This window comes from Petaurus breviceps, unplaced genomic scaffold, assembly GCF_028583685.1.
Source record: "Petaurus breviceps papuanus isolate PSGF00001 unplaced genomic scaffold, PetGlider_PUasm1.0 120, whole genome shotgun sequence".
Taxonomy (NCBI): Eukaryota; Metazoa; Chordata; class Mammalia; order Diprotodontia; family Petauridae; genus Petaurus; species Petaurus breviceps.
In genome coordinates this window covers 3,865,469-3,883,838 of record NW_027185627.1, presented here as the reverse complement: position 1 = coordinate 3,883,838, position 18,370 = coordinate 3,865,469, and the positions used below count along the sequence as shown (strand labels likewise).

General features: G+C 38.6%; 1 protein-coding gene across 4 annotated transcripts in view; it reads left to right on the top strand.

Moving 5' to 3' along the window:
• Positions 1–18,081, top strand: part of GLYR1 (glyoxylate reductase 1 homolog) — a 44,536-nt gene extending 26,455 nt beyond the window's left edge. The window contains exons 6-16 of one of the 4 annotated variants that reach the window (XM_069089783.1): positions 3,360–3,446; positions 4,093–4,149; positions 4,816–4,866; positions 4,960–5,033; positions 10,130–10,229; positions 11,670–11,762; positions 12,520–12,621; positions 14,251–14,413; positions 14,756–14,935; positions 15,361–15,485; positions 15,934–18,081. In XM_069089783.1, coding sequence (XP_068945884.1) covers positions 3,360–3,446; positions 4,093–4,149; positions 4,816–4,866; positions 4,960–5,033; positions 10,130–10,229; positions 11,670–11,762; positions 12,520–12,621; positions 14,251–14,413; positions 14,756–14,935; positions 15,361–15,485; positions 15,934–16,008 — 1,107 coding nt within the window. In that variant the 3' untranslated portion in view covers positions 16,009–18,081. Of the gene's footprint in view, positions 1–3,359; positions 3,447–4,092; positions 4,150–4,815; positions 4,867–4,959; positions 5,034–10,129; positions 10,230–11,651; positions 11,765–12,519; positions 12,622–14,250; positions 14,414–14,755; positions 14,936–15,360; positions 15,486–15,933 lie in introns of all 4 variants that reach the window. The other 3 variants (XM_069089793.1, XM_069089764.1, XM_069089774.1) reach the window with 3 other exon arrangements.
• Positions 18,082–18,370: the final 289 nt, after the last annotated feature.

Here is an 18,370-nt window from a genome sequence, read left to right as displayed (position 1 = left end):
TAACTGGACTACTTTCACTCTATACTTTCCCCACCTCCATTTCTTTACTCACGTTAATCCATATGCTTAGAATGTTTTCTTTCCCAATTCACTTATTTGATTCCTATCCATCCTTTCAGTCAGGCTTGCACACCATTTGGCACAATGGCCACGGCCTGTGCAGCCTGCCAAGGGATTTTGGACAGTCCTTGAAAAATATAGAGGATATAACCACAGCTCAGATCATCCTTGGGCCCCAGGGCTGTTCTCAGACAGAGCTAATAGGACTCACTGGCCCTTTAAGAAGAAGTGATTAAGAGGCCTAATACCTTTTGTGCAGGCTTGCTTTAAAGTCTAAATGATTGCTCTGTTCCATGAAGTCTTTGTTTCTTCTTTTGTCAGGAATGACTTCTCCTGGAATATCACTCAGCACTTTTTTTTGCACCCCTTTAGTATAATTTTATATTGATATTGTCTTGTTATTAGACCATGAAGAATAATGATTTCTTCAGCTCAGTATAAGAACTCAAAGTCTAGTTTTTGGGAATGAGGTTTTAAGCTACTTGATTTGAGAGTAAAGCACAAACTACTACTTTTGTGTTATGTATCTTCAGGGATCTTCTACAACCCAGCTTTTATCCTGTCTTTTAATTTAACTGAAGTAAAGTCATTTAGTCCAAGAGCTAGGCCAACAGTACTTTCCCCAGCTGGAATGGAACAAATTGGACTCAAGCCAAATAATTAGTCACAGAAGTACTTACTATAAGGTGTGGGAAATAAGTACTTTAATTTTTGTGATTCAGTGACTCATTAGAGTCTGGGATGGACTAATCAACTTATAAGGCATAGGTTCTTTGCATTTCTCTGAGAATAAAGATTAGCTTAAAAGATCATAGATTTAGATCTGGAAGGAAGCTTAGAGACCACAAAGTCTGGCTCCCTCATTTCACAGATGAGGAATCTGAAGTATAGATTGGTTAAGTGTGACTTGGCCCATGGTCACTTAGCTAGTAAGTGTCTCAGGAAGGATTTAAATTCATAGTATTCCTAACTCCAGTTTCAGTGCTTCCAGTAATTCATGCTGCTCCCAAGACTTGGCATTAATAGTAGTACAGTCATTTTCTTGCACATAGGTGAAACAGGATGTCTTTATGCGAACTTTAGTATGAGAGTTCTGGGGAGCAACTCTCTGTCACTCTTATTTCCTGATGGTTTGTTGAGGTTTGCAACTCGGGGCACATTCACAACAGTATAGTATTACCTTTGCTTGAAGGTAGTCAAATCAATTGGTGGCAAAACAGTAGGGTAAGGGTCAAGTGACTTAGGATCTAGTCCCATTTATGTCCACTAATGATATAACCTTATATAGGTCATTTAACCCCTCTGGTAATCCATGTCATCTGTCGGGATATCTTTACTGCCTGCTTCCTGAGGTTGCTTTGAGGATCAAATGACAGTGTATGTCAGAATGCTTTAAAAAGTTGAAAGAATGTTACACACATGTAATTTTACTTTCACATTTAATGACATCTAGATGTTTGCTTAATTGAGCACTTAAAAATACATAAAAAGTTTTTCTTCCTCTAACCTAGAAAAACTTAAATAGATTTTAGAGCTAAAACTGGGGAAGGTTTGAACCAGAAAGTTTGCAACTCCACTAATCTCATTCTTTGCATCAATCTCAGAATAACAGTTTTAGCATGCTGAGTATAGAAAAAATGCTGAGCATGAAAAGAAAGATGTGAGAGAATTCTAGTTGGTCAAACTTTTGTAATATCAGTATTTTATTTTGAAGTATTAATGTTAAAAATGTAAACTAAAATGTAACTTTTTAAAGAATACTTTTTGCTTTTACATGACATTCTTTTCCAGCTATATCTCTTCCCCTCCTACCCAGTGAACCATCCTTTCAAACAAAGATTTAAAAAGAAAGAGAAGGGAAATTTATACCAAAATGACCAACATACAGACTATATCAAACAGAATACTATATGTTTCACACCCATAGCCCCTCCTCCCCTGGAATAAAGGAAGGAAAGTGTATTTCCTCAGCATTTCTTCCAGGGCCAAGCTTGGTCATTATAATTACACAGATTCAGCTTTGAGTTTTTGGCTCTTTTTGTTTTTAAATTAGTTTTTATTGATATTTTTTTTTTACACCATGATAGTTTTCCCCAGGTGAAAAAGTGTGTTTTTAAAGATAAAAGAAAAAAAGGAAAAACTCACAACTGATCAATTCTTTGAAAAAGTCTAAAAATATGTGCAATACCTGTGGACCTTCCATCTCCACAAAGGATTGAGTTGGGGGGGGTGTTTTTATATCTCTTCTTTTGAGTAATGTCTGATCTTTAGTATTTTGCTACATTCACTTTTGGGGTTTTTTGTGTGTGGTCAATCTTTCCATTTACATTGTTATAATCGTTGTTTATATTGTTTTCTTGGCTCTGCTTACCTCGCTCTGCATCATTTCATGTAGACTTTTCTATACTTCTCTGTATTCATCACTTAATCATTTCTTACAACACGATAATATTCCATTATATTCATGCACCATGATGTGTTTAGCCATTCCCCAATAAATGGGCATCTGCTTTTGTTTCGAGTTTTTTGCTATCACAGAAAATGCTGATACAAATGTTTTTATTTATAATAATATATAACTACTTTATATTTGTATATGGGAATGTTCTTCTTGTCAGTGACTTCCTTTGTTGCAGAAACATCTTTTAAAGCTAAACATTACTTTAAAAGATTTGTAGGTTAACTACTGTTTGTACTTCCATGTCACTGTTCAATTCAAAATAGTTCATAGGATTGTATATGTAGAACTAAAAGGGACTTCAAAAATCATCTCACCTTATCCTCTCATGTAGATAGAAGTAACTAAGGTCCACAGAGAATCTGACTTGCCTAATGTCAACCAAGTCAGGGTGGATCCTCTAGCCAAATCCCACATTCTTTCCACTGCATTTTGCTCTTGATGGCTGATTGTATTTCATTTCATTGTTCCTTTTTCTTATTACTGTTCTTGTGATATATTGACAGAAGGATGCATTTTACTTTTTATAGAAATGAAACAAGAAAATTGCAATTTCTTTTGTTGATGGGAATAATTTGTTTTCTGTAATAACTCATTATGCCGCTTTGTCATTGACATAGTGCTTTCCTTTTTAACATAGGTATTACTCACATCAGGCCTTTTTGGCCAAATAAAAATCCTTTCTTTAGACATTGAAATGAGTCCGAAGCTTCTCTATTGTCTAGCTAGTCTGTTTCAGTTGAATCTGATTTGAGTTATAAAACTTAATGAATTATGGGTAGATGATGTCTGTAACTGAGGTTGTCACAACATCTTGCTAATCTGACTTTTCTTCCTTTAGGACCTCACAATCCCAGAATCCAGTACAGTGAAAGGAATGGTGGCAGGAACAATGGCCGGGTTTAAATGGCAACCAAGTGTAAGCGAGGTAATAAGCCCTTTCTTTAAATGAGTCCAACAATTTCAGAAAAGTTTTCCTATTTCTAATATGCTTTAAAAGAAGGCACTTAGAATTCTTATAGGCATCATCATCTCTCACTCCTGGGAGAATAACACAAGACAGTACTCTGTATTTTAAGAAAGTGATTGATTTCCAAAAGACATATCATGAAATCGCAGAAATAGAAGGAATATCAAGAAACATATGGTCTCCTCTGCCTTTTTTCAGGCAGATCAATGTCTAAACCAGGGGTGGGGAACCTGTGTGTATCCTTGAAGCTGTGAGTTCTCCACTCCTGGTCTAAACTATTCAGGACAAAGTATCCTTTAAGAAAAGATTTCCAGCATTGCCTGATCCAACTGTGGTATATCTTAATAGGTTAATATCTAAGTGATTTTTAATACAGATCCATAAATATTCTTAGATTAGATAAGTCCTGGGTTATAAACATCCTTTGTTTCTTTTCTTGTGCCATTATAGCGTGTGTTTTCTGAGTGTATTCTCTTTTTATGAAGGGGTTGGAATGAACATTCAGTAGGTCTCCTAAATGTCTCTCAGGAAAGGCAGGTTGACAAGGCATAAGGATGGTGCATTTCATGAAAGATAAACTTTCTTAGTCATTTTCTGATTTCAGCCTGTAAAAGATGGGGACCCACATTTCCATCACTTTCTTCTCAGCCAAACAGAGAAGGTGAGTTGATCTTTAGAATTATTGATTCTGAGTCTGTCAGGGATAAGGCTGAGTGGGAGAGGATTATCAAAAAGGTCAGTCAGTGCTGAATAAAATGTCAGGTTGTAATACTTCATAGGAGCTACCCTATTAACCTATAATTCTCAGGGTTCACTTAGGCCATGTATAATTTTGCCAAAGCAAACAGCTGAGAGATTATTCAGTCAAGCAGTTTAATTGATGTCGTGTAGTCAAGTATAATGGATTGTTTGAATTGATTTAGCCAGTTGTGTACTTGAGTTGATCAGGCAAGGAAGTTCATTAGAACTGATCAGTTTGTATAAACCCAAGATATTCATAAGACATATTTTTAATTACCATTAACCACATAAGTTACATGATTACTGTTTACTCTATAGAATCTAGAAAAACCACAAGTTGCATGTGTTATCCTGCAATTGTTATGCAGCTTGCTAAGCTTTTGTCTAAGTATTAGTAATGTAGATACTTTGAAGACCTGAAGGGAAAGTTGGTTTTAGTTATTTTTGGAGTGTGACTCCAAGTGGTAGGGCCTCGTTCTTTATTTTTTTATGCTTCCCTTTGTTCTTGGGGCAAAATGTTTATAAATTGGTCCTATAATGAAAGATGAAGTTGATTTAATAAGTGACTATTTTTTTCTCTCGTTAGCCAGCTGTCTGTTATCAGGCAATAACAAAGAAGTTAAAAGTATGTGAAGAGGTATGCAGGTTTCTCTCCTTTGAATGTTCATGTTTCAGTGGGGATTTTATCATGAGCATTCTAACTTCATGACTCCCTAATTTGTTTCCCTAGGAAACTGGATCCACATCTATCCAAGCAGCAGATAGCACAGCAGTGAATGGCAGCATCACTCCCACGGACAAAAAGTATAACCCCTTATGGGCATGCTCCCTGTGGCTTTGGCTTTGACTGGGTAGAACATTTGGGGTTTTGTGGTTATTCTTTAATGAGGAACTGAAACGACTTTATAAGAAACACTTATCTGTCGAATGTTAAACTCTGTAAACTATTTGCACAATTTCAAATTATTTTCCAATGTTCTTCATACGTTTTCACCTACTTAGAAATTACATAGCTTATTCTGCTTCTTTTTAATACTTCTATCTTATCATATGTTGACACAGCCCACATACTTATTTTGAATAACTGTACAAATATATGGGATTCTGGGCAAGTAGCCTTACCTCTTAGTGTCATAGGCAATTCTCTTAAGACTATAGCTTGCAGAGAAATTGTTGGCCTGCACTGATAGAAGTTTTTTCACCTTTTTATTTCCTTTGCCAGTGAAATCACAGGTCTCACTCCTATCCATGTTAAGAGGTAGATATAGGTATATTTTTAACATGCTATAATTTGCTTAGCCATTCTTCTCCTGTTGAGAATTTGAGGGGTTTCTGGTTTTTTTTTTTACTATTACTAGTAGTGCTATCAACATTTTTAGTACAAATTACCATTGGGGCTTATTTTCTTGGGCTAGATTCATGGAAGGGCGTGGTGGGGAAGTTGGATTAACGTACTCAGAATGAATGGATGGTTTTGTTTTTTTCTTAATTTATTTTCTTATAATAATTTCTTAATTGTTATAATTAATTTTATATATTATATATAATTATTATAATATAAATAAATATAATATAATAATATTAAATAAATATAATATATTACAATAATGTTAAAAATAATTAATTTCTTAATATATTTCTAGATTGTTCTTTTGGAAGCTCATAACATTTTTAGTACAACCAACAGTATATACATGTAGCCTGTTTTCTTAAAGCTCTTTGTATCTTCCCATTTTTATATATTTTTGCTAATATAATAGATCTATTCAGTAAGTACTTATTGAAGTATTATTATGTTTATGAGGACAGTGTACTGGAGAGGCATAAGATAAATTCCTTGGCATTATAAGAATGTGTGGTCTAGTATGGGAGGTGCCATGCAAAAATAATTAATACCAAACATTCTCTGAATGTTATATAATAAAAAGTACAGAATACTTGGGGAGTTCAGAAAAGGCAAAGGTCACTTTTAGTTGGGGGATCAGGGAGGGTGTCATTTGAACTTAATCTTTAAGGATAGCTAGAAATCCCATAAGTGTAAATGTATAATAAGCTGTTTCAGTTTTTTATTATTTGTGAGGGCCAAGTTTTTGCTCATGTGAAGAGCTGTTCTTCCTCATGTGTTTCTAATTACCTTTAGCCATTTACCAAGTGGAATCTAGCTATTAAGTTTATATATATTTATCATTTTCTTATGCATTTTGGATAGTAAGATTTTTATCAGTTTCTTCTGACCTTTTTTTCTGGAGCAAACTTGGAAATTTAATAATCCCAGCCTTTAAAATTGAGATTCAGTAAAAATTAAATTATTGAAAAATATTTGATTATTTATTGATAGATTATCATGTTAAATTCTAGGTGAAACAAGTGCCAAGTGTATCCCTAATAAAAACACCAGTAAACCATGGTTTGAAAAGGAGCATCTAAAGGAGTAGTTGGGCAGAAAGCTGAGATGTGAAAAAGAAGACAAGCTCTGGCATGGAGCTGGCTCCTTTTACCAGTTGTTCCCTGAGTGTACTGCTGCCCTAGCTGTCTTCCTCTCTGATTCCTAGGCAGAGGGAATGCTTTGGGCATAAAATTACTTAGAATCTGATCAGATCATGTTTGAACCTTATAGTTGGAATTAGTGCTTTGTTTGCCTTTTAAGAGGGTATGTAGTTTGTACTTAAAAATATCTTTAGCCTAGAATTTAGGGACTTCAGTGAGAATAAATAGTTCTATGAAAGGTGCTTACACTGAGTTTCCAGTTTGTCTCTCAAATACCATGCCCTTTACTAACATACCCTTTACCTTGTTCTTAAAAAAAAAATAGAATATTCATTCTACAAGTATTTGTTTATCTACCAGAGAGACTGTGCTCAGGTGGAATTGAACAGACATGGGAATCAAATAAAAACATCTTTATTATACCACCTTATTCTCATCAAATTGTTTTATCATTTTTGACTATATAATCAGGAATGCAAGGAAACAGGCACCTTAGTTACATTGCTGGTAGGTCTCTATATTCTTTATAAAAAGTCTACATTGGTCTAGAAGTATACAGTAATTCAGTTAGACCCAGCCCAGTCCTATTGATGAGACTAGGTCCCAGTTAGATCACTTAAAGATATATAAACCAAAAATACCTCCTTTATAATGCAGAGTAATCGAAATAATTTATACGTTCAGTGATTGGGGAATGGTTGAATAAATTATGGCATATTAGTATAACATAATAGTGTTATGAAATAATGAAACATCAGGACTACAAAGTCTCAGAAAAATGTATATGAAGCAAAAATAAATGGGGTCAGCAAAAGATGAAAAATATACGTATTATAGTCATTTTAAAGGATTTTTAAGTACACAGGCAAATTTGGAGGGGAAACACAGTAAATGTATTTTTATTTTGTTAAAATGATCATTTTTAATCAAAATGTAACTAGCTTGAATTTTAGATTTTTATTTGAAAATTTACTACATATCTGGTTTATCAGTGCTCTTTGAATGTCTTAAGTTTATGGTAATTATTTTCAAAGAATTGAGGGCAGGTTCATTCTTCTCAACCTTACCTGCTAGGCTAAGGAGTTGAAAAAGATGAGACATTGCAGGCCTTTAAGCAAGGAAGTAAAAGGTGAAAACAGTACTTAAGAAAATATTCTGGCAGTTGTGTACTGATTACTCTGAAATGCAAAAAGACTAGATGTAGAGAGATCAGCTAGGAAGATAACTGTCTTAGTTTTGGCACACAATATAATTGTTAATAAGGGTTTGGACTAGGGTGGTGGCTGCCTGAATAGAAAGGAAATTAAGAGTCTGAGAGATTGTAGAGGAATTAGCAAGATGATTATCCTTTGGTGATTATCATTTGAATATTGATAACAAGGAGGGAGGGCTTCCTTTTTTCTTGAAAAAGATGCTTAGTTAAGCTTTCAACATAAGCTTCAACTAGCAAGACAAGTTTTTTCTGAGATACAATATTTGTGGCAGGCTAAGAGGTAAAAGCTGGAGATTCAGTTTTGAGTAATATCTATATACAGATGGTGACTTTAAAAGATGAGAATGAATCCCAGAGGAATTAATATAAAAAGAAAAGAACAAAAAAAAGAGGCCCAGAGCTGAACCTTGAAATGAAGGGCAAGAAAATGAAAATGAACAACCAGAGGAGAGGAAGCTTTTAATAGAGGTGAAGAAATAAAAACATCACTGAAACAAGGTGTTGTCACAAGCCAGTAAAGGAGTAGTGGTTAGCCATGTTATATTCAGCTAAGAACTCAGAAAGGGGAAGACGCTAGCAACGATCATTAAACTTGTTCAAGAGAAAATTATTGGTGATCTTACATGGGCAAGCTGTACCAATTTTAGAGGAGTGATGAAGATAAAGGCCAAATAAAAAAGTTAAGCAAAAAAATAAGGAATTAGATACAGCAGGTATATGTTACCGATAAAAGCAAGTTGTGGAGAAATGGGATTAGTTGGTAAGAGCAGTGGGGTCCAAAAACAAGTGGCCTGGGTTCTACAAACATCCTTACCCCAATTCTAATTCAAAGCATGGGAAAAGAATAGAAAAGTCCATGGGAAAAGTGAAAAATTAAAGTTGTTAGGGTGAATTTGAGAATTAGAGCTCCCACAAGTTTGGAAAAGACAAGATGCAAAACCATGAAGGAGGAAATGACTCTTGAGAGAAAGAAGGAAAAGACAAATAAATATATATGTTAAGGTCTCAGTGGAAGAGGGTACAACTTCATATGCCCTTGGTTTCCAGATAGCAATTGGTATTTTTTTTTTTAATTGAGTAGTGTGCCAGCTCGGTGTATGAATCAACATTATGATGTGGCAGCCAAAAAGTAATTGTCTCTTAAATTATATTAAAAGATATATAATGTCCAGAATAAGGGAAGTGTTCCTATGCTGGTGATCAGACCACATCTCACATATTTTGTTCAGTTCTGGATACCACATTTTAGTAGGCTCATGATCAGTTTAGAACCCATTTATAATGGTAAATGCACTTTGAATCTGTGACATAAGTATTGATTCAAGGAGCAAGGAAAACTTAGCTTGAAAAGTAGAAGATGTAGGCAGTCCACGATAACTATCTTCAGATATGTGGTCATGTGACAGAACTAGAATCCGTAGAAACAGTGGGTTGGAAGCTATGGGAAGATTAATTTTAGCCTAATATATAGAACTTCCTAACAATGAGAGCTATCCAACAATGAAACCGACTATCTTAGTAGGTATTGAGTCCTTTATCACTGAAAGCGTTCAGGCAAAAACTTCTTGACCACTTGGTCAAGAGATATAAAACACTCATTGATCAGGCAGAGTTGTTTGATTAGACAGTTCTCTAAGATCCCTTCCAGCTCTAGGGTTCTATGCTTCTTTGTAAAATTTAAGAAGAGCCATTTGGACAGTGGCTTCTGGATTGGAGAGTACTAACTACCTTTGTTAATCATTTAAACCAAAAATATTGTTTAACGTAATATAAAACCTCTCCTAGGAGTTTCTTTGTGTTTAAAAATGGTATCTGAAAGTCTAACACCCAAGGTTCAACCAAGGAAATTGCTTCGGGAATTAGACATACTAACTTGTATACTTGATTATTACTGTGACCCTTTATCAAAATAGGAGAAAACTTTTATCCTTATCCTAAGTCATACTGATCAGTTTCCTCGGTGTTCTCCATGTGTCAGTTAAAGACTCAGAAATGACCATTTTTATTCAGTGTATTGTGCAATCTAGGAACAAGTTTTCTCTTGCCTAGTAACCTAAATTCATTCTTCAGCAGTGCTGAAGATATTTTTGCTCCACTGTGTGTTTGTGTTTGCCCATGTATATGTGTGAGTCTGTGTATATATGTACACATAAATACATACTCTTACCTTCCTACATACTAACCTTTCTGTTCTCCTCAGGATAGGGTTTTTGGGCCTTGGCCTCATGGGCAGTGGCATTGTCTCCAACTTAATAAAAATGGGTCATACAGTCACTGTTTGGAACCGGACAGCAGAAAAAGTAAGGATATATGGGTAGTGTAACTAGAGGGCAGGGTGGGGAGGCAAGATGACATTTGATTTAGAGATTGAACCAGACTTTGCATAAAGGAAACTCTGCCTGGAACTGAATTTGAAACATAATTAGGCCCCTGTACGTCAAAACGCTACTTTTTTCATAGTATCGTATACAGTGTAGCAGAGTAGCTGAGAAGGGAGTACCAGGGACACAGATCTTCTCAAGGAGCTTAAGCTCTTGATAAGATGACAGAATGTTCACATATGAAATGTTTTAACATATTTAACTAGAATAAATTAAAATGTTGCACACAATGTTGGATGTTGAAAGAATTTGGAATGAAACAGTAAGCAGACCCAAGGTAGAGCTGATCAGAAAAGGACTTCCTGGAGGGGGAGGGAGTTTGGGGCTAGGCTGTGAAGGACATTTTGGACATAGATTTGAAAGTAAAAGCTATCCCAAATGAAGGGAACAATTTTTGTCTTAGTTTTGACTAGAGCCAGAGTTGTGTTGAAAAAAAATGAGAAATGACTGAATTGGAAAGGAAATGATAGTGAATGATGAAAACCAGGCCAAGTAGTTTGGGTATTATGGTGGGCAGTAGTGTCAGAGATCTCTGAGCAAGAAAAGTGATATGATGAAATGTTATTTGAGTAATGTTCCAAGTTCTTCGCTAAATTATGAAAGAACTAATGGAACCTAGTATCTTCATAATGTTAAGGCAAGTCATTTAACTTCTAGACCTTAATTTCATCAGCTATGGTGTCCCTTCTGTTCTAAATTTATGATTCTATGACTGAGTTACTAAATGGAAGCTTTAGAATAGTTGGAAGAGACCTATGAAAAGTTTTTAGGAGCCATACCTTCAAAGGAGCTTTTGGCGTTTTTTTAGTATAATTGACCCTTGGAATTAGACTGCTTGGTATAGTACATTCTGACATACCTCCACCCCCACCACAAGCCAGAAAATAGAGACTTAAAACTTTTTCTCTTGTGCTACGTACAGTATATGAGTCAGGACTTGGACAGAACCTCCCCAAGAGCTGATCTAACTACAGAGTTGACTGGTTCTTGCAGTTGGCTTCACTGGCTTTGTCCCTAATAATATACCCAAGTGGACTCAGCTGTCCCACTTTCACCCTTTTAAATAGTAGATTAGCAATAGCAGCTAACATTTATTAGCCACCTATTAGAATTAGATTTAGAGGGAACTTACAGTTATTCTTATTTATAATCTAGTCAGGAAAGTTACCATTCCTTAATTAGTGATATATTCAGGTGCTGTCATTGACCCAGTGAGCCCTTAAGTGTTCTGCTTTGTGGGGCCTTTGGAGATAAGCTGCAGCAACCAGAGGCCACAAAACCTAGGAAGCATGTTTGTTATATGCTACCTTCTCCTTACGTTTGGATCTGTGACTTTTGCAGTGTGATTTGTTCATCCAGGAGGGGGCCCGGCTGGGAAGAACCCCCGCTGAAGTGGTCTCCACTTGTGACATCACCTTCGCCTGTGTGTCGGATCCCAAAGCAGCTAAGGACGTAAGGATCCCCTCTCTCCTCTCTATAGTTAACTCTCTTTTGAGAGATTGGCTACTTGTCCTTTTCTCATTCAGAAAATAGTGTACATCAAATTAAGTTTCAAATTTCCTAGTCACCTGCTTGTGTGAAGTTGATTTGCATAAAATAGATTTTTGTAGACAAACTTCTTTTGACTGAAAACATGAGTTTAAAACCCAGATATCTCCAGAGGACTAGCCTTGCAATTATTATTAAAAATCTTTGCTTTTCATTATATGCTTTAAAGTCTTGTTCTTATTGTACCTTTATGTCAAAGGATTCTTTCTGTGTTTGGTAGCTATTTGTGTTTCTTTCTTATATGCTTAAATGACAGTGGTCACCTTTTTAAACTGTTTAAGATTGAGGCCTGAGTAAATCAAGGAAATCTCTAAATAAAGGTAAACAAAGCCTTTTCTTCCTTTTTAGGCTAAGTATTTAGCTCCTAGACATCTGGGAAGGTAGTATGGGAACAATTTGACTCTGAACTAAGTTTAATTGTAGTATAACCGCCATTCAAGAAGACATTGTTCAGGCAGACCACATCCTCTTTTGCTAGTGCCTTGGCTCTACAGTCAGCCTGATGTCTGGGTCTGGCTTTACCTATCGATGCTTCCTTTAATATTATTGGGGGAGGAAGGGATATTGAGAGTCAAAAATTATTTGAGAGCTGGAGGGTGGGGGAACAAGCCTTGAGGCTGTTGAGGGCCTGGGCTATTGCTTTCCCCTTGTGTTCCCACAGCTGGTGCTGGGCCCTAGCGGCGTGCTTCAAGGGATCCGCCCTGGAAAATGCTATGTAGACATGTCAACGGTGGATGCAGACACAGTCACTGAATTGGCCCAGGTAGCAGTCCAGTGCAAACTCTCCCACCCTTTCTAAGTGAAATATGTGACCAGGATTCTTTCATCTGACTATCTATACAGAACAGATTCAACAATGTTAATCAGCCTCTAGTAAAACCTAAATGATTGGAGCATCAATTACTGTGACTACTGACTGTATGAGAAGCAGCATCCCATCACGACCTATCAGAATGTAGGCTTTGATTTAATAGGCTTTCTCTGACTGATATAGAAAAAAAGTATTTCTGTTTGCCCAGGAACAAGCTGGGTTAACGCTCTAGAAATCCCCAGACCTTCGTCTTCCTTGGCCCAGCTATATAAGAGCAGTCCTTCCATATCATTGTTCACAAGACTGGAATGGCTTCCTCCAAAACCATCAGACCTATATTTTTTTTTAAAGCAATCAGGGTTAAGTAACTTGCTCAAGGTTACACGGCCAAGTGTTTCTGGGTGGATGTTAAGTGTCTGAGCCCAGGATTCGATCTCCAGGTCTTCTCAACACTGGAGCCGGTGCTCTTACTCGCTGTGCTACCTGGCCGCCCCAGACCTATATTTTCTCTTGACCTCTCTGAAGCCTTTCCATTTGAAGGTGATTGAAGTCACAATGTGACTGGCTACCTGAGCATGCCTTGTGAAAAACAGAACTGTGAGGTAAATGGCACTGAAGCAAGTGAGGTTTTTGCAGTGCTATATACATGTTCCCTATGCTTTAGTTTCAATAGGAAAATTCAAAGTAAATAAGGGAAACAATTGCCAGCATAGTTCTCCTAAGATACAAGTCTGGCCATTTTACTGCCACCTCAACAACCATTAGTGACCCCTCCTTGCCTTGAAGATAAAATACAAACTCCTTACCTTGCCATTTAAAGTCCATTACAATATGCTTACTGGTTTTATTTCTCATAACTCCCCTTCACACACTCTGCTTGCTTTGTGTCTAAACACAACGTTCCATATCCCACTTACATGTGTTTTTATGGGATGTCTGGAATATACTTCCTTAATACCTCTGCCTCTTAGAATTCCTAGTTTCTTTCAAGGCCCTTTTCGTGTCATGTGCCTATAGGAAGCCTTTCCTGATTCCCATAATTGTCAGTGCTCTCTCCCTCCTTAAATGATCATTTATATATATCAATTTGTTTACAATTCTCACCCCCTCAGTAAAATATAAGATCCATGAGGTTACAGATTGTTTTGTTTTCATATTCATTCTCTCTAGCACTGTACTTACATAATAGTAGGAGCTTTAATAAGTGCTGGTTGTTTTGAATTAGCAGACCACAAGTACCTTTTTCTTGTTTCTTACTAGTTCCATTTGAATTAGTGTCTGTCTTTGGGGAAGTAGTCTTCATGCCCCAGCCTCAGTTCTTACATCATAGCACAGATTTTGAACTTTGGGGTCCCAAGAATAGACAGCCCCAAGTTTTTAAGTTCCTTCACCTCTAAATGCATGCATGGGAAGAAGATGATAACCCAGGCTCATTTGCCTAGGTGGGAATGGGAAAGCAACATTTTCCAGTAGGTTCTGCCATCTTCCCTTGTCCATTGTGTTCTATACCTAGAGAACATCAACCCTACATGGACACCTGTGGGAGGAACAGCCTTCAGAACCTGTGAATTTCCTTTCCAGGTGATTGTGTCCAGAGGCGGTCGATTTCTGGAAGCCCCCGTCTCAGGAAATCAGCAGCTGTCAAATGATGGGATGCTGGTGATCTTAGCAGCCGGAGACAGGGGCTTATATGAAGACTGCAGCAGCTGTTTCCAGGCAATGGGGAAGACCTCCTTCTTTCTAGGTAACGTGCCTGCCTGCCTGCCCGCCCCACCACTTCAGACCTGGATTCTGGGTTGGGCCATATACCCTATAGACTGCACTGATGACAGCGTCAATTACAGCCTCTCTGCCTGGGTCCCCCAATGGGAAGGTTTCCTTTGATTTGCACACTCAGTACCTGGAAGGAGGAAGATGCAAAGGTCCAGAAGGGTCAAAACGAGTTCTATCAGGGGCAGGTGAATGGGGCCTCCCCTGGGTTTAGAGGTGGGTCCAGGTGGATGGGTATAAGAACAGGGAAGAGGGTGGAAAGCCGTTCATTACAGAAGTCCTTTGTGAAGTGACTGTATTTCTTTGCCCTGGGCAGGTGAGGTTGGGAATGCAGCCAAGATGATGTTGATTGTGAATATGGTCCAGGGGAGCTTCATGGCTACCATAGCTGAAGGACTAACGCTGGCCCAAGTGACAGGACAGTCTCAACAGACATTGCTTGACATCCTCAATCAGGGACAACTGGCTAGCATCTTCCTGGATCAGAAGTGCCAAAGTAAAGTCCACTTTTGTTTATCATTTTCTCCTTCCTTTTTTACATCAACCATCCTTCTGTTGTGACTCAGTGACTGAGCTTAACATCTTACACATGAGGATCTGAGTTCATGTTGCACAGAGGAAGCCTAAATGCTTCCTTCATAAGGTTCCTTATCTCTTATCATTCTGTACTCTTTTGTGCCAGAGAGATTGCAGAACATTTCAGTGTTGCAACTTGTGCATTCTGGAATCAAAACTCAGTTTCTTGAGTTTCTGAGGGAGTGTGCAGCATAGGGATAGTCATCTTTTTGAAGATAATATAATTGCTGGTGTTTTCTAGATGTAGTTTATTTTCTAGATGACTTTTACCAAATGTTGCCCCATTCTTGCCCTTCTTTAGATTTTTATGGCTTTTTTAAAATTCCCTGTTTTTTCCCCCTCTAGATATCCTACAAGGGAACTTTAAACCTGATTTCTACCTGAAGTATATCCAGAAGGATCTCAGATTAGCCATTGCACTAGGTGATTCTGTCAACCACCCAACTCCTATGGCAGCTGCAGCAAATGAGGTACATTCAGGATGATTTCTTATTCTGACATTCTGGGAAGGGGAGATTAAAGTTTGAAGAACCATTAAGTAATTGTCAGGAGGCAACGTAGGAAGGGGAAAGGTGCTGCGGGGAGGAGTGGGCCAGTTTATCTAGTGAACAGACCAGGGGGCACTATGATATCTGGAACCAGCCATTTGAATAAACTATGTGGCTCTTCACCTCCCACTCCTATCTCCCCTAAGTGGGCATTTAATAATAAACATTTGTTGGATTGAAGTGATTAGACCGACTAGGTGGTAACTTCTCCGAGATTTAAATCTTGTGACTTATTATCCTGTATCTCATATTCTCCGTATATCATATAGTATTGTATACACAGTAGATTGTAGTTATGCAGTAATTTCCTTACAGCCTTTTAAAATATTTCTCATGACAAAGAACTAACTGTAACTCTTTGTCATTTCAGGTATATAAACGAGCCAAGGCACTGGACCAGTCTGACAATGACATGTCTGCTGTGTACCGAGCCTATATACACTAAGCCCTGAGGCCCTATCTTCCTGCTAATCCCCATTCTTCACATGGGGTCAGGGTCCTGGGACTTAACTCTGGACCAGTCCATCTGTCTCTACGTTTCCTTTTATACACAGACTTTGAAAAGATTTGCCATGAGTGCAGCTGCAGCATCAGGCCTCCCCTGGGGGCTCTGGGAAAAGGGGGGAGGGGGTTGGGAAAGGTGTTGTTGGATTGTGGAAAACTGATAAGCAGTCCTGCTGTGCACTTGCCTGGATCAGAATGGTGGCTGTTGTTCAAACAGGCCCCGCCCCCACCTCCCCTTGACCCCCAGAAGGGATGCTGCAAGAATCTGCTTGGCTTCTTTCTCTTTCCTGAGTTTGTCAGAGTCTGAGTTCCTCCTAGTAAGGGAGCCAGAGTCCATATTGCCCTCTTTCCCTCTTTCATTGGGGTTGTAAGAAGCAGCCTCCATAGTGTCCTAGTTGTGAAGTCTGAGTTCCTCAAACTCTTGGGATTAGCTCTTCTTCCTTTTGATCCTACCCTGAATTCCCCGGGAATACAGGCCTGCTCCATTGGGAGGTCACCTAGGTCTCCCATGTGAGCACATAACCCAGGGAAGAGGACAATGAGGTGGCACAGACCCCAGAAAGGGGCCTACAGTGCCTCAGGCTACAAGCAACCAGTTGGAGAGCATTTGGGTATTTAAGCCACCAACATTCTGAAAAGAGAACTAGTAAACTAATTCCTCCTTACATGGTTTTGTGAACTGGAAAGATTGCAGGTTTGAGTGAAGAACAGGCCTGCCCATCCCATCACACTATCTACCATCTGCTAAGGCTCAGGCTGAAATTGACATCCCTGGCTCTTATAAGAATACTGGAAGGGGTTTATCCAATATAGATGGGATTAAGCCATCACTAACCTGATTTAGGGTTTGGATTTGCATTCCAGCCTGGGGGGGAGGCGGGGCAGCGGGTCGGCAGTGAGCACACCAATGAGAGAGCAGTGAGGTATGTATGGAAGAATGACTCTTTCTGTTTCCGTTATGTCACATGCTCTTCTGGCTCCTTTTGGAGTCCTCTTGCTATCCCCTTTAGGCCCTTACATCTGTGTCCATACAGAGAGCCCTGTTGTGCATGCCACCACCTTTTTCTTCTTCCTACCCCCCCTGCCTTTGAAGAGACAGTGGGTGTCTCTTTACCTACTTTGACCCGGACCTAGCTTCCCCAGCCCTGGGTAACCAACACTGACCAATAATGGGATCAGTTCTTAGTAAAGGAATGAGTAATTGCACTCCAGCCAGCATCATGTTCTTTGTGCCTCTGGGGCCACAAGGTCCCCTGTTTGGGGAAAGAGAAGACTTGGCCTGAGATGAGTCCTGACAGACTAGAAAGGTAAACCCAAGTCCATTATGGAGATCCCTGTTTTCTCTTTGGGGAGGGTACCCACAAGGGACTGAAATGGCACATAGGAACAAGGAGAGGCTGTCATCCCTGATATCCTAAATCTGCCTTCCCCTTTCTGTGGGTTGGTTGTCTGAAGTCACGTAAAGCTTAAGGTTGATATTCATCAGGGGGGAGGGGGGAAAGGATTCAGTGACAGCACTGTGGGTATAGTTTGGTTTTCTTTTTCTTTTTTTCCAGCATCTGGAGGTTTGTCCCTCTTTCCCCTTTATCTCTTACAGCCTAGGTTTGAGAAATGAAACTTATGGAAGAAGAGAGGGGACACGGGGAAGATGCAGTATCAAATTCTGGTCCAGATGTTTGTTTCACTGGCAATACTGTCCTTATCTCTGTCTCTGAACATGCCAGTTCTGTTCCTGGCCAGGATAGTGGGAGGGATGAGGGGTTGGGGGGAGGGAGGGGAGAAGCTCTGGATCTGGGAGATGCTGTAATGAAACTGGCTAGTCAGTGTTGTCTTAATATTGTTGACAATTCTGTAAAGTTCCTTTTTATGACTTTATGTTTTAGCTATTTCGCTTTTGTTTTTGACTCCTTTTTAAAGAGAAAATGTGACATTTGTGAAAAGCCTGTAAGAAAAGCAGTTTTCCTTTTCCCACTTTCAATGACAAACCCTCTAGGTAATTAAGGTTGTGAATTTTTATTTTTGCTTTGTTTTTAATTAACGTTTGTCATTCAGAATAGGATTGTGTGATAATGTTTAAATGGCAAAATAAAATGATTTTGTGCAATTAACAAGCTACTGCAAGAAAATAAAACCTTTCTTGGTAAATCGATGGTGTTTGCGTGGATCGAGAAGCTTAGACCAGTAGGTGGGGGGCTTGAAGGGGGTTGGAGGGTCCTGCCGAAGCTTAGAGGGAGAGGCTACAGAGAAGCCAACCGTCTTTTGCCAAAAGGTTGTGCTGCTCCCTTTCCACTCACCATTAGCCA